Source organism: Somniosus microcephalus, chromosome 7 (genome assembly GCF_052327205.1).
Source record: "Somniosus microcephalus isolate GS21.2 chromosome 7, FLI_Smic_1.0, whole genome shotgun sequence".
Lineage (NCBI taxonomy): Eukaryota > Metazoa > Chordata > Chondrichthyes > Squaliformes > Somniosidae > Somniosus > Somniosus microcephalus.
In genome coordinates, this window is record NC_140993.1 from 153782842 (window position 1) to 153797619 (window position 14778).

Below are 14778 nucleotides of genomic sequence, written 5' to 3' on the forward strand. Positions count from 1 at the left end.
CACGGGGACCGCGGAGAGCAGCGTTGGCAGCAGCGCGGGGGGAAGCACGCAAAGACCATAGGGCGTCGCCATCAAGGCATAAAAACGCCAGCAACAGCGTTGGCAGCAGCGGAAAAGACAGAAAGCGCGGGAGGCGCCATCTTAATCCAGCGGGGAAGAAGGAAAAGCGCGGGAGGCGCCATTTTGTTCAATCGGGGAAGAAGGCAAAGCGTGGGAGGCGCCATTTTGTTCAATCGGGGAAGAAGGCAAAGCGCGGGAGGCGCCATCTTAGATCTCCAAGATGCCGAAGACTGGCAATATCACTGCCTTCGATAATGAAATAGAAGACTGGACCACGTATGTGGAAAGAGTCGAAGTATATTGCAAGGCAAATGAAGTAGCCGATGAGAAAAAGGCATCGGTACTACTAAACTTAATGGGCGCAAGAACGTACGGCCTATTGCGGAACCTGATCACTCCAGTCAAACCGATGGAGAAGAGTTTTAACGAAATTGTTGATATCCTACAGGAACACCTAAATCCTACACCGCTGCTGATAGCAGAAAGATTTAAATTCCACAAGAGAAATCAGCATAAAGATGAAAGCAATGCTGATTACCTTACGGAACTATGCAAGCTATCAAAGCACTGCCAGTTCGGAGCAGGACTGGCAGATACCCTACGGGACAAATTTGTCTGTGGACTCCTGAGTGAAGGAACCCAGAAGAGGTTACTCTCAGAGAAAGAGCTGACGCTAGATAAGGCTTTCAGCGTGGCAGTATCGTACGAAGCAGCAGCAAGGGGAGCTGCAGAAATACAGCAAAAGCCACAGGAATACGGCACCCATGAAATGACACGGGGATTTGAAAAATGTTATCGCTGCGGCAGAACAACCCATGACCAGAAGGACTGCTGGTTCAAGGACAAAACATGCAGGCAATGCGGAAAGATGGGACACATTGCACGAGTTTGCAGGTCCGGGAAGAAGACTAACGACAACAAAAAGACTACTAAGGAAAAGTACAGGAAAGTACAAAAGATGACGGACAGTAGTTCCGAAGACCAGAAGAGCGATAGTGAATCCGGGAACAAGAGACTAAGCTGTCTCAAATTACACAACGTAATCGCAAAAGAGGATCACCGAACCATTTGGGTCACCCTCACGATAGCAGAGTCCCAAGTCAAAATGGAATTGGATACAGGATCAGCCCTGACCGTCATGAATCGATGAGACTATGAGCGGCTATTCTCACACATACCCTTGAAAGACACATCCATTGTCTTGAAGACATATACGGGGCAGAAAGTATACCCCAGAGGGAAAATAAGGGTGCCTGTCGAATACAACGGCAAGGAAATACAGAAATTGTATCTGTACATACTGCAAGATAGTGGACCACCGTTATTGGGATGTGAATGGATCAGAAAGATAAGTTTAGACTGGCACTCCATTCAGGCACTGACTGTGGCTGGTAAAAAGGATGACGACGTCACACCTGGACGATTGTCAACAAATCTTAGCTAACGCTAAAGAGGTATTTCAACAAGTACTGGGAACTCTTAAAGGCGTAACCGCCTCGATAAAAATAGAAGAGAATGCAATTCCCAAGTTTTTCAAAGCAAGACCGGTACCGTATGCAATTTGCCCAGCCGTCGAGGCAGAGCTGGAGAATCTGAAGAATGCAGGCGTGTTATCTAAGGTAGACTGGAGTGAGTGGGCGACACCCATCATTCCTGTCATGAAGAAAACGTTAAACAATAAGTCTGAGGAGCCAAGGAAGGTTCGCATCTGTGGGGACTTCAAGGTGACTGTGAACCCAGTCCTTCACACAGTACAGTATCCTCTTCCGAGGATAGAAGATATTTTCGCCTCACTATCTGGAGGGAAACGTTTTACAAAAATTGACCTAGCGCAAGCATATTTGCAGATGGAGGTTGAAGAATCCTCTAGGAAATATCTCACGATAAACACTCACAAAGGTCTTTACCAGTATAATCGACTGGTATTCGGAGTAGCATCAGCTCCGGCTATATGGTAAAGAGCGATGGAACAAGTCCTGCAAGGGATTCCGGGGACTCAGTGTTACTTGGACGACATCCTAGTGACAGGTGAAAATGACAGTGAACACCTTGCCAACCTAGAGCAGGTGCTCACTAGACTAAGAGAACATGGGCTATGAGCCAATTGCCCCAAGTGTGAGTTTTTTAAGAAACAAATATCGTATTGTGGCCATGTGATTGAAGAAGAGGGGTTACATAAGTCCCCTGACAAAATTGAAGCGGTAGTTAAGGCTCCAGCGCCTGAAAATGTGTCGCAACTGAAGTCATTCCTCGGATTGGTGAATTACTACCATAAATTTTTGCCGAATTTGTCCACAATTCTTCACCCACTGAATGCCCTGCTACAAACTGGAGTAGCATGGAAATGGAGCGATGAATGTAAGCGGGCCTTTCAGAAGTGTAAAGGCCTGATCACTTCAAGAGAAGTATTGGCTCACTACAACCCATCACTACCGATAAGACTGGCGTGTGATGCGTCTCCCTACGGCATTGGAGCGGTACTGTCACATAAATTCCTTGATGGTTCAGAGAGGCCGATAGCTTTTGCGTCACGCTCGTTAACTTCAGCTGAGCGTAACTACGCCCAGATTGACAGAGAGGCCCTCAGCCTGGTGTGGGGGGTGAAGAAGTTCAATCACTACCTGCACGGACAGAAATTTACTCTACTAACTGATCATCAACCTCTTGTCTCCATTTTCAACCCTAAGAAGGGTGTCCCGATAATGACAGCACAACGGCTACAGAGGTGGTCCCTTTTCCTAGGGGCACACCAATATGACATAGAGTACAAAGGAACTAAACAGCATGGGAATGCTGATGGATTGTCGCGCCTACCGTTGCCGACGGTGGAAGAAGCACCTGCAGTGGATCCTGTGGAGATATTCCACTCGACCATAGTCGAATGTCTACCTGTGACGAATGCAAACATAGAAAAGGAAACACGAAATGACCCAACACTCTCCAGGGTCTATGATTTAACGGTGAAGGGATGGCCAGCACATGGCGAACCACTGCTGCCAGCATTCTCGCCGAGAAGAGAACAGCTGTCAGTGTGCCGAGGAACCTTGATGTGTGGATCCAGAGTAGTAATTCCACCCAAATTGAAGGATAGAGTGCTCAATGAGTTTCATGAGGGTCATCTGGGAGGGGTAAAAATGAAGAACTTAGCCAGAGCATTTGTGTGGTGGCCAGGAATCGATAGAGAAATCGAAGAGATGACCAAGAGCTGTACAGGATGCAGAAGGTCCAAAATGCCCCACCACAAGCCCCTCTACATCCATGGGAGTGGCCCTCATCTCCATGGCAAAGGGTACACATTGATTTTGCTGGTCTGGACTCGATGTTTTTAATTGCGGTGGATGCACATTCAAAGTGGCCAGAGGTAATAAAAATGTCCTCAACCACCACAGAAAAAACTATCACAGTCTTACGAACCATATTCGCCAGAAATGGGCTGCCTGAACAGATTTGCTCCGACAATGGACCACAGTTTGTGTCTGAAGAGTTCCGGAGGTTCTTAAAGAACAATGGTGTTAAGCATTACACATCCGCCCCATATCATCCAGCCACCAATGGATTGGCTGAGAGGTTCGTTCAAACATTCAAGAAGGCTATCAAGGCAATGTGTAATGAAGACATACCCCTACAACACAAGGTGGATAACATCTTGTTTGCCTACCGGAATGTGACACATGCGGTTACCAACCAAACTCCAGCCATGATGTTCTTCAATCGAAGACTAAGATGCCGCTTGGATTTGGTTAAGCCAAACATCAGAAGAGATGTGGAGAACAGGCAGTTTCAGAATATGAATGAAAGGCCAACCAGGAGTTTCAAGATAGGTCAACCAGTTTTGGCCCGGGACTACCGCACAGAGAAATGGCAGCCAGGAACGATCTGCACACGGCAAGGACCTCTAATGTATACCGTGCACGTTGGAGAGAGTATTGTAAGACGCCATGCTGACCAGATTCTAGAGTCACTGGAAAATGTCAAATCTACACCACGATCCTATACACCTGGTGATGAAACCGAAGTACCAATTGCATCTACCTCAGAATCGGTGATATTGGAAGCAGACGAACCAAACAACGACGTTGATCCCGAATCAACTTTGCCAGAAGAACCTGATACCCCAAAGAGGCGTTATCCGGACAGAATCAGGAAGCCTCCTCAAAGACTGAATTTATAATTGATTAACTTCAGCTAATGTATATAGCAACTGTAATTGTAAATATGTTATTTAATTATTAATCGAATGTTATGTACTGTTTAGCTAAAAGGGGAGGAATTGTAGTGTATGTACCTTGAAGGAGGAACTATATTCTGCAGCCCCTGTATACTGCAGTACCAGTAGTGACCACCCCCGTATATAAGCCTGTGTAGTAACTTTGTATAGTAGTTCCAGTTTTGTCTCCATTCAGTAAACACCTGTTATAACCAACTTCTGCAGTCCGTGTCTCAATTACACACGGACATTACAACAAGCTTTCGGAGCGCTGCTCCTTCGTCAGGTGAAGTGACGAAGGAGCAGCGCTCCGAAAGCTTGTGATTTCAAATAAAGCTGTTGGACTATAACCTGGTGTTGTGTGACTTCTCACAATTGTCCACCCCAGTCCAACACCGGTATCTCCACATCATTAATATTGAATGAACTGCAGTTGGACATTTAGGCTGGCACTCAGGGTTAGATTCTCCTCTGCAGTGGAGAATGAGGGAGAATTTGGGCGCTGAAGCCTACCGCCGCCTCACCGCCCTGACCTGGACTTCCCTCCCCTTGTTGAGACTGCTGCTGGCTGTTCCTTCCCGCCCACCACATTCAAAAGGCAGCAGGGAAACTGATGCAGAGCCCCGGCAGATTATCCTGGCTTCACTTACTGCTGCTTCCCAGGGCAGCCATGTGGAATGTGGCATTGGGTTCTGGGAAGGGGTGGCAACAGTTTGAGATCCCCTAGTGGGGGAACAGGGCCTCCTCCCCATCCAGTCATGCTCCCAATTATCTTCTTTTATAGGCCTTGATCTCTGCTGAGGCCTACAAGGCAGGTGACTTTAGAATCTTTAGGGTTCTTCTGTCCCTTTTAAATGCCAGGCCACCTCTTTTGGTGCTGCAGCAGTAGCTTTTAAAGGGGCAGAAATATTTTTGGCCGGCCACTTGAAGGCTCCGTCATGGTAGTGGGAATCCCAGCGGAAATCCACCATGCATCTTGATTGACCTCCGACCCCAGAAAATGACTTGGGGTTGGGTCAGCTTCAGAGGGACAGGTGGATGTCTACCCTACAGAGGATTAACCAGCCCATAAGTACTGAAAATATCTGATGTAAGGAAGGAATTTTATAATGACATATAGCTGGAATATTGAACAGTTTGGGGATACAGTTGGCCCCATAAATAATTTTGCATCAAAATTTCTGAGTATAATAAGCATGTATAAATATCCACAGATTACTTATTTAATAAATGGTATATTAGTTTAACCAACTTCCAGTTCCTTCTTGCTGATTTATTGTTTGCTTTACTTTCAGAAAACAAAGGGACACGGCGAGATTGTAGAGGTTATGATAAACCGTGGCTAACAAATGCCAAAAAACCGAAAAAGTCAAAAAGTGACCTTGCTGTCTCCAACATATCGCCACCATCACCAGAATCAAAGTCCTGTAAGCATGTTTTCATTTAGTTGCTCTTCCTTTGGATTATTCATTTAGTTTTAGTTGTTAGTGCTGCAGCTCTTGTGACCTATTGTAATCAAACCTGATATATCTATATGTCTGATATTTTGGGATTATTGGAATATTATACAATATTGAAAAATAGAAATTTCTTGCTACTGGTTATTTAGAGAGGTTCTTCTTTGTCTGGCTGGATTCCAGAACAATTCAATGGGTTGAGCTAGCTTGAAATTACCAATGATGCTGTAGATGACACTGATAGTGAGCCAATTAGGTTATGTATAAGCTGTCATTCAGACTCAAAATTGAATTATATTATTGATGTTTGAAAACTAGGGCAAGTGACTTCTAAATAAAGCTTCTGAAAATATTATAACCAGCAGGATGGTGCTTGAGGTAAAAAGAAGACAATTCACATAGATGAAATAATGTACATAACCCTGTAAATCAGAAGTTAGATTATCTTTTAGACAACATTCTCCTCTTAATGCAAATATTTACAAGCTTTATGCAAATACATACAGATAGATAAAACTAATTTGAAATCCCATCTTTCCATTTGGGACTGATGTTGCTGACCGTGCATTGTTCAGTTAAATTAATTATTGCAATAGTGTCAAGCAAAGTTAAACCTATTAATGAGAAAATATGCATAAATGTCAGTGAGAAGCAATGAGGAAAAGCTGTTGACTGTACTTATACTTTCCTTAATGTTTGCAGTACCAAGGTCAATAGAACATGCTGCATGGGACTGGCGAACAAAACCAGAAAGCCACAACTTTGATGAACTGAATCACATCCTTCAGGAAAGCAAGAAGTTAGGCAAGGCCCTGGAGAACCTCTCTCGTAGTGAGTATTATTTGTTATGATTAGCATAGTGACAGGAAGTCACAACCACCCTTTTTAACAGGAAACCACAATCACCCTATTTGTGTCCTACAAGATTGATTGATACAAAATACTTTTACACTGGGCTGGAGCTTTATTTTAGTAAGATACTGTGATGTTTTTGTGCTTGTTTGTATGCCTGTGTATGAGTGAGAAGGGGAAAAAGACTAAGTATAAGATGGTATTAACCCTGAGCTGGCAGAGAACTCCAGCTTCACCTTCCCCATTCCCTTGATATCCTTCTAGGCAGGGATGTTCAGAAGGATTTACTCAAGGGAATCAAGAGCTTGTAACTTTGGGACCCTTCTCTACTTTGGGTGTTCCCCTTTAGGATGTGCCGTTTTGTCCTGCAAGCAGAGATAGTAGTCTTGAATGTTGTAAATTTAAGGAGCACATGCAGTGATTGACCAACATGCAGCCCATCCTGTGTCTGTAACTGAACATACAGCTAGTATATGCTGCATTAAGTACCTTTAAGATTTCATTGCGACAGTTTTAGATGCAAGTTTCAGCCTGTAAATGTGCCATGCTGCTGCTAAGCATTGAACGGGCTGAGAAAGGTGACAAGCAACAACTCAAACTTTTACAAAGAGTGAGAAATGTCTCCTTTACTCCCAGGCTAGTCTTGTGGAACTCTAGGTAATAATCTAACACTACAAACTATTATTCTACCTGTCCCAACTGTATTCCACAATTGTATTGCCATGGTGCCAGGATCATAGAGCACTTGATTGTCTATGTCTCTATTTATGCCTATGTCCTTTTTCCTAAGGGCCTAATTAACAGAACATCAGCTAGTTTTGGTGGGAGTCTATTTTACTGTTGCTTTGGATCTCTCATCTCACTTGAGAGATGATCATTTTCTACTTGTGCCCTCCAGTTCTGCAACCACAGTTTTAATAACCTGCTTACATCTGGGACAAAGCAGATTGGCTGTCCCAGCAAGCGGCTGGTACACTGCTGCAGTAATTTGGGTTTTTATTGAATAAATCAGGATTTAGAGAGCCACTTAAAACTGGGTCCTGCTTCTGCCACATGCTATGGGTTAACATTTTCAGTTATTTATTTAGCTTAAAACTAGTTTTGAGCTTGTTTTTTGATATGTAGGTTCTTTATGTGTCCTGAGTATGGTCTGATGTCTTCAATAATTCCTTCAAGAATACACCAGGCACGCACATCAGCACACATATAAGGGTTCTCACTACATTTATTGTTGTCACGATAATCAATATTATCAACATTTTATACTGAGCCTGGCCACAATATTGAATACTCTGATTATCTTAATGCTGTTTATTTCAATAAAAGTAATGGGGTCTATGTTAATTGAAGCTGTCAGCAGTGAGACCTATCACTCATCCCATCTCAAACAATACGTAATTCCTAGTGCACAAGTCAGCATCAGAAATGTAATAGGAACTTATTAGACAAGCAGCATCCGCCGATCAGACTGATAGATTAATAAAGATGGTTATAATCAGAGAGATTGACTATTTAGCTCCTTTACTAATGATTTTTTTTTAAAGTGTACTGTAATTGGTATTTCTGATGTTTTGCTTGCAGACACTATTATTTTCATTAGCTGAGTTATCTAAAGGATTGGCTAGCAATTGAGTGGAAAAAAGTCCAGAATTTTGGAACAATAATACCCACTGCATTTCAATAACACTGTCACAATTTTAATTTATGTATTTAATAATCATTATAGTAAATGCTAAAGCTTGTTTTATATAGAGGATGCTGGCAATTATGCTTTAATCAGTTTTTAGTCTCCTATTCCAGTGCAAAAATATGGAACTTTCAGTGTTCCCATGTTAGAATCATAGAATCATATAACGGTTACAGCACAGAAGAAGGCCATTCGGCCCGTCGAGCCCGTGCCGGCACTCTGCAAGAGCACTTCAGCTAGTCCCAATCCCCGCCCTTTTCCCATAGCCTTGCAAAATGTTTTCCTTCAGGTACTTATCTTATTCCCTTTTGAAAGCCACGATTGAGTCTGCTTCCACCATCCTTTCAGGCAGTGAATTCCAGATCCTAACCACTCATTGAGTAAAAAAGTTTTTCCTCATGTCGTCGTTGGATCTTCTGCCAATCTCCTTAAATCTGTGTCCTCTATTTCTCGACCCTTCCACTAATGGGAACAGTTTCTCTCTATCTACTCTGTCTACATCCCTCATGATTTTGAACATCTCTATCAAATCTCCTCTCAATCTTCTCTGCTCTAAGGAGAACAACCATAGCTTCTCCAGCCTATCCATGTACCTGAAGTCTCTCATCCCTAGAACAATTCTTGTAAATCTTTTCTGCACCCTCTCTAAAGTCTTCCCATCCTTCCTAAAGTGCGGTGCCCAGAATTGGACACATTATTCCAGTTGTGGCCGAACCAGTGTTTTCTAAGGGTTCATCATAACTTCCTTGTTTTTGTACTCATTGGGGGCGATTTTCTGACGCTGGAGGAGGCGGGTTTGGAGTCGGGAAAGGCGGGAAAATTCGAACTACTGAGGCCGGGTCAGAAACCTGACTCCAACCTGCCTCTGTGGGATTTCACCAGTGCCAGTTTTGGTGGTCGGGAAACGCTCCCACCTCCAGCTGGCCATAGCATTAATTAACTACTGCAAATGCTTGTTAAGGGCCTCTCTAATCCTATTTTGAGAGGCCCTCCTGAATTTACCATCATTTCGGCCTGCTTCACGCAACTTCTGAACCACGCCAGGTAAACCAGGCGGGTTGACTCGTGGGTGGCCTCCTCACTGCTGCAGGTCTAACAAGACCTCGTTCACTGCAGCAAGGCTTACTTGCAGGCGCCAGACCTTGGCTTTAAAAGGTCTCTGAGCACTTTTAGAAGGCCTTCCGAAGTCGGAGGTGCTACAGCTTGACTCCATCAACTGTGGGACCTCCTGGGAAGAACCTCACCCTGCTTACAATGAGCGCTTCCCCAGAGGAGGCATCTGCAAGCAGAATGGGAAACACTCATTTCCTTTCACCTTGGACCTCAGATGAGGATGAGGATGAGGAGAAGAAGAAGGCTGAGGAGGATGATGATCTGGAGGAGGAGCAGGAGGAGGAGCAGCAGGAGGAGGAGGAGGAGCAGGAGGAGGAGCAACAGGAGGAGGAGGAGGAGCAGGAGGAGGTCAGAACGCCGGTGTTTCGACTAGTGGCAGTGGCAGCATGTGAGCACATGGCTGCTAGGGATGCAAGGGATGAACTTATCATGGCCAAATTTGTATAGGTTGGCCAAGTTGACACATGTCCTTGGTTCCATCCTAAGACATCATTGACAATGGACATGACTCTCTGGCCTCCTTTCAGTCAGGCCACCAACCTGACAACGCAAGTGTGGCATTGCCCGCAATGTGGAGCTGCCTAAGGCTAAGTAACAGATGGCATAACGCCAACATTTTGGCATCAAATCATGTTAATGCTTTCCAACAGGATGGCATTTCATCAATACACAGAAGCAGTCTTCCAATCTACACACAGATCTGGAGGTTATATCCCTTGCCAGCTGCACCCACACGCCTTGGTTTCTTTGGCAGGCCTCTTCCTCTGAAATGAGTGGAAGAGGACCTCCATGCTAGTTCTCACCCTCTCTAACAACATTTGCAGTGCCTCATCTGAGAGCTTCGGGTAGGCCCTTGCCTTGGAATTGGATATTCGGATCTCAAAAGATGTTGGAGGTGGTGCAGGAGAAGCAGAAATGCTGTGGAATGAGCCAAGGGAGTAAAAAGCCATAAAATCAGACTGGAAAAGTGCTGTCAACAGAGACAAGTTTCAGTCCCAAAACACTAATTGAGCAAGGGCATCCCACACCTCTGAAATCAAGTGGCCAATCATCGGAAAATTTCAATGTTTTGAAAACTATCAGTGAAGGCGAGTTTCTGACACACCCAAGCCGAAACCCGCCTCCATCTCGCCTCCAGTGAGAAAATCGCCCTCATGCCTCTATTTATAAAGCTCAGGATCCCATAACATTAGTTACATATAGAATGTTCTAAACCACATACTCCCAATAATTATGAAATATTTTAAGCTAGTCTACTTAAGTATCAATACCTGTGCACAGTATACATAAAAACATAAGAAATAGGAGCTGGAGTAGACCATTCGGCCCTTTGAGCCTGCTCCGCCATTCAATATGATCATGGCTGATCTTTTATCTCAACTCCACCTTCCTGCACTATCCCCATATCCCTTGATTCTCTTAATATCCAAAAATCTATCGATTTCTGTCTTGAATATACTCAACGACTGAGCCTTGAATGCTTTTTGAAAATCCAAATAGACGACATCCACTGGTTCCCCCTTATCGACTCTGCTAGTTACAACCGCAAAAAACTCGAGCAGATTTGTCAAATACGATTTCCCTTTCATAAATCGGTGTCGACTCTGCCCAATCCTATTATGATTTTCTAAGTGCCCTGTTACCATGGCCCTAACAATAGATTCTAGCATTTTCCCTGCTACTGATGTCAGGCTAACTGGTCTATAGTTCCCTGTTTTCTCTCTCCTTCCTTTTTTGAACACCAGGGTTACATTTGCTGCCTTCCAATCCGCGGAGACCATTCTAGAATCTAGGGAATGCTTGAAAATCAAAACCAATGCATCCACTATCTCTGTAGCCACCTCTTTTAAAATCCTATGATGTGGGCCATCAGGTCATGGGGAATTTGTCGGCTTTTAGTCCCATTAATTTCTCCGGTACTATTTCTTTATTAATACTAATTTCTTTATGTTCCTTATTCACACTAAACCCTTGGTTCCCCACTATTTCCAGAATGTTTTTTTGCTATTTCTGCACCTGATCCAATTCCGAAGCCTATAAATCTGAAGCTTAAAACTGAATGATCAAGACCTGAGTAAATTTCAAACTTGTCGTCACAGTAAGGGTACTGGAGTCATTCTGTGTATTGCTGCAAATACTGAAAGACCCCAGGGATAGTAAGAGAATCAAGGATTCGAAAAGAATACAGATTAGATGCAAATTAGTGATGATTAACTTTGAAATACATCTTTTGCCGAGACACCTTAATCTTAATAATGTGCAGTTTGAAATTGGGAATGTATCTGAAAGGGAGAGGGTGGCTATCTGGAAGGAAGCTTTAAGAAAGGGGAGAGGAAGGTCTGAAATGCAATAGTGATGAGTATTCAATAGTTAGGCGAACAGACAGGCATTTCTGCAGCCGCAGACGTGATTCCAGGATAGTATGCTAGCTCCCTGGTGCCAGGGTCAAGGATGTCACTGAGCAGCTGCAGGACATTCTGAGGGGGGAGGGTGAACAGCCAGAGGTTGTGGTCCATATTGGTACCAATGACATAGGTAGAAAGAGGGATGAGGTCCTGCAGGCAGTTTTTAGGGAGCTCAGAAAGAGATTAATAAGCAAGACCTCAAAGGTAGTAATCTCCAGATTACTCACGGTGCCACGTACTAGTGAGTACAGAATTAGGCGGATTGAGCAGATGAATGCATGGCTGGAGCGATGGTGCAGGGGGGAAAGCTTTAGATTCCTGAGGCGTTGGGACTGGTTCTGGGGGAGGTGGGACCTGTACAAGCTGGACTGGTTGCACCTTAACAGGGCCGGGATCAATATCTTCCTGGGGAGGTTTACTAGTGCTGTTGGGGAGGGTTTAAGCTAGCTTGGCAGAGGGATTGGAACATGAGCATAGATTCAGAAGGGAGAGAAGCAAAGCTGGAAATGGAAGGCTCAAAATTAGTGAGTGAGTTTGGAAGGCAGAGGAAACAAAGGCTAGAAAATAGACGACAAAGGGTTTGGGAAGTGTTTAATGGTATATACTTCAATGCAAGGAGTCTAATGAATAAGGCAGATGAGCTGAGGGCACAGATAGACATGTGGAAGTATGATAGCATAGCTATTACTGAAACATGGCTGAAAGAAGGGCAGGAATGGCAGCTCAACATTCCTGGCTACTATGTTTCAGACAAGATAGAGAGCGGGATAAAAAGGAGGGGGGTGGGGGGGGTGTCGTAATATTGGTGAAAGAGACAATTACAGCTGTGAGGAGGGATGATATATTAGAAGGATCATCAAATGAGTCCATATGGGTTGAACTGAAGAACAAAAAAGGGGCAATCACACTGCTGGGAGTGTACTATAGACCCCCAGATAGTCAGAGGGAGATATGTAGGCACATTTCTGAGAAGTGCAGAACAATAGGGCAGTAATAGTGGGGGATTTTAACTATCTTAATATTAACTAGGATAGAATCAGTGTAAAAGGTACAGAGGCTACAGCATTTTAAAACACATTCAGGAGAACTTTTTTAGCCAGTACGTAGCAAGCCCAACAAGAGAGGTGGCAGTTCTGGACTTAATTTTAGGGAATGAAGCTGGGCAGGTGGAAGGGGTATCAGTAGGAGAGCATTTTGGTGGTACTGATCATAATTTAGTTCGATTTTGAGTAGTTATGGAAAAGGACAAAGATAGACCAGGAGTAAAAGTTCTCAATTGGGGAAAGGCCAATTTTGCTAAGCTGAGATGTGATTTAGCAAAAGTGGACTGGAAACAGCTACTTGAAGGTAAATCAGTGTCAGAGCAGTGGGAGGCATTCAAGGAGGAGGTAGTGAGGGGTAAGAGCAAATATGTTCCCACAAAGAAAAAGGGTGGGATTCCCAAATCTAGCGCTCCCTGGATGTCAAGGAGCATACAGGGTAGGAAAAGGCAAAAAAGGGAAGCTTAGGTCTGATACTGAGTGCTAAATACTTTAGAAAGCCTAGAGGAGTATAGAAAGTGCAGGGGTGAAATAAAAAAGGAAATTAGGAAAACAAAGAGAGGGCATGAAAAAATATTGGCAGTAAAATCATGGAAAACCCAAAGATGTTGTATCTGTCTGTCTGTCTGTCTGTCTTTCTGTCTGTCTGTCTGTCTGTCTGTCTGTCCATTCTCTATATGTTCGAAAGTTATAGAGCGTACCTACACGCGCGTCACATCAAAAGAAAGCTTACGATTACGGACCGGTCATAGGCGTATTTACTTTTCCGTCAAACAAAAATCGTGCCCACGGTATCCAAAAAACATTCAAAATTCCGCTCATTAAACGGGAAAAGTTCCGCTCATTTGCTCATTAGCATTGAGTGACGTGAAGGTTGACCAATCGTGCGGTCGAGCGACCTGACAGTTGACCGACGGTTGACCAATCGCTGCGTCACGGGGGCGGGTTCATTGCGCGTGCGGGCGGGCCATCCTACAGTTGAGTGTTGAGTGACTTGACGATTGACCAATCCTACAGTTCAGTGACCTGACGGTTGACCAATCGGTGCGTGTGTGGGCGGGCCTTATCATTCTGAACCGAGGTGAGTGGCCGCCATCTTGATTCTTCGCGATTTTTTTTCCACACTTTCTGTGTGTTAGGGAACTAAGGAAAATAACAATTTATTTGAGTTTTAAATTGTATTTAGCAACAGGAGGAAATGAAGTGATCCCCTGCCCTTCGCCCGAGGCTCGCCTACTTTGACGGCCATTTCGAGCGGCTGTGCCGGCGCCGGGCGCGGCCTAGCAGCCCAGGATGCCTGGGCCTTGAGTTGCGAGCTGTGCCGGGAGCCGCCGCACACAATACTTCCCCGCGGCATCAACAGCCCCGCCCCAGAGCCCGACCCAAAGCCACCAGGTCACTGGCCGCGGCGGGCCGTGCCGGGAGCTGCCGCGCACAAAACTTCCCCGCGGCGTCAACAGCCCCGCCCCAGAGCCCAACCCAAAGCCACCAGGTCACCAGCCGCGGTGGGCCGTGCCGGGAGCTGCCGCGCACAAAATCTCCCTGCGGCGTCAACAGCCCCGCCCCAGAGCCCGACCCAAAGCCATCAGGTGAGCGGCCGCGGCGGCCCAGTCTCTCTCTCTCTCGCTCTCACACTCCCAATCTCTCTCTCTCTCACTCCCAATCTCTCTCTCTCTCACACTCCCAATCTCTCGCTCTCACACTTCCAATCTCTCTCTCTCTCACACTCCCAAACTCTCTCTCTCTCACACTCCCAATCTCTCTCTCTCTCTCACACTCCCAATCTCTCTCTCTCTCACACTCCCAATCTCTCTCTCTCACACTCCCAATCTCTCTCTCTCACACTCCCAATCTCTCTCTCTCACATTCCTAATCTCTCTCTCTCTCACACTCCCAATCTCTCTCTCTCACACTCCCAATCTCTCTCTCTCTCTCACACTCCCAATCTCTCTCTCTC

General features: G+C 45.0%; 1 protein-coding gene across 1 annotated transcript in view; it reads left to right on the forward strand.

The window, feature by feature from the left end:
* The window catches only part of c7h8orf34 (chromosome 7 C8orf34 homolog), an 880642-nt gene that overhangs the window by 13879 nt on the left and 851985 nt on the right, over positions 1 to 14778 (forward strand). Inside the window, exons 3-4 of the mRNA XM_085993120.1 lie at positions 5563 to 5694; positions 6427 to 6555. Of these exons, the coding sequence (XP_085849246.1) occupies positions 5563 to 5694; positions 6427 to 6555 (261 nt within the window). The remainder of the gene's footprint in view (positions 1 to 5562; positions 5695 to 6426; positions 6556 to 14778) is intronic.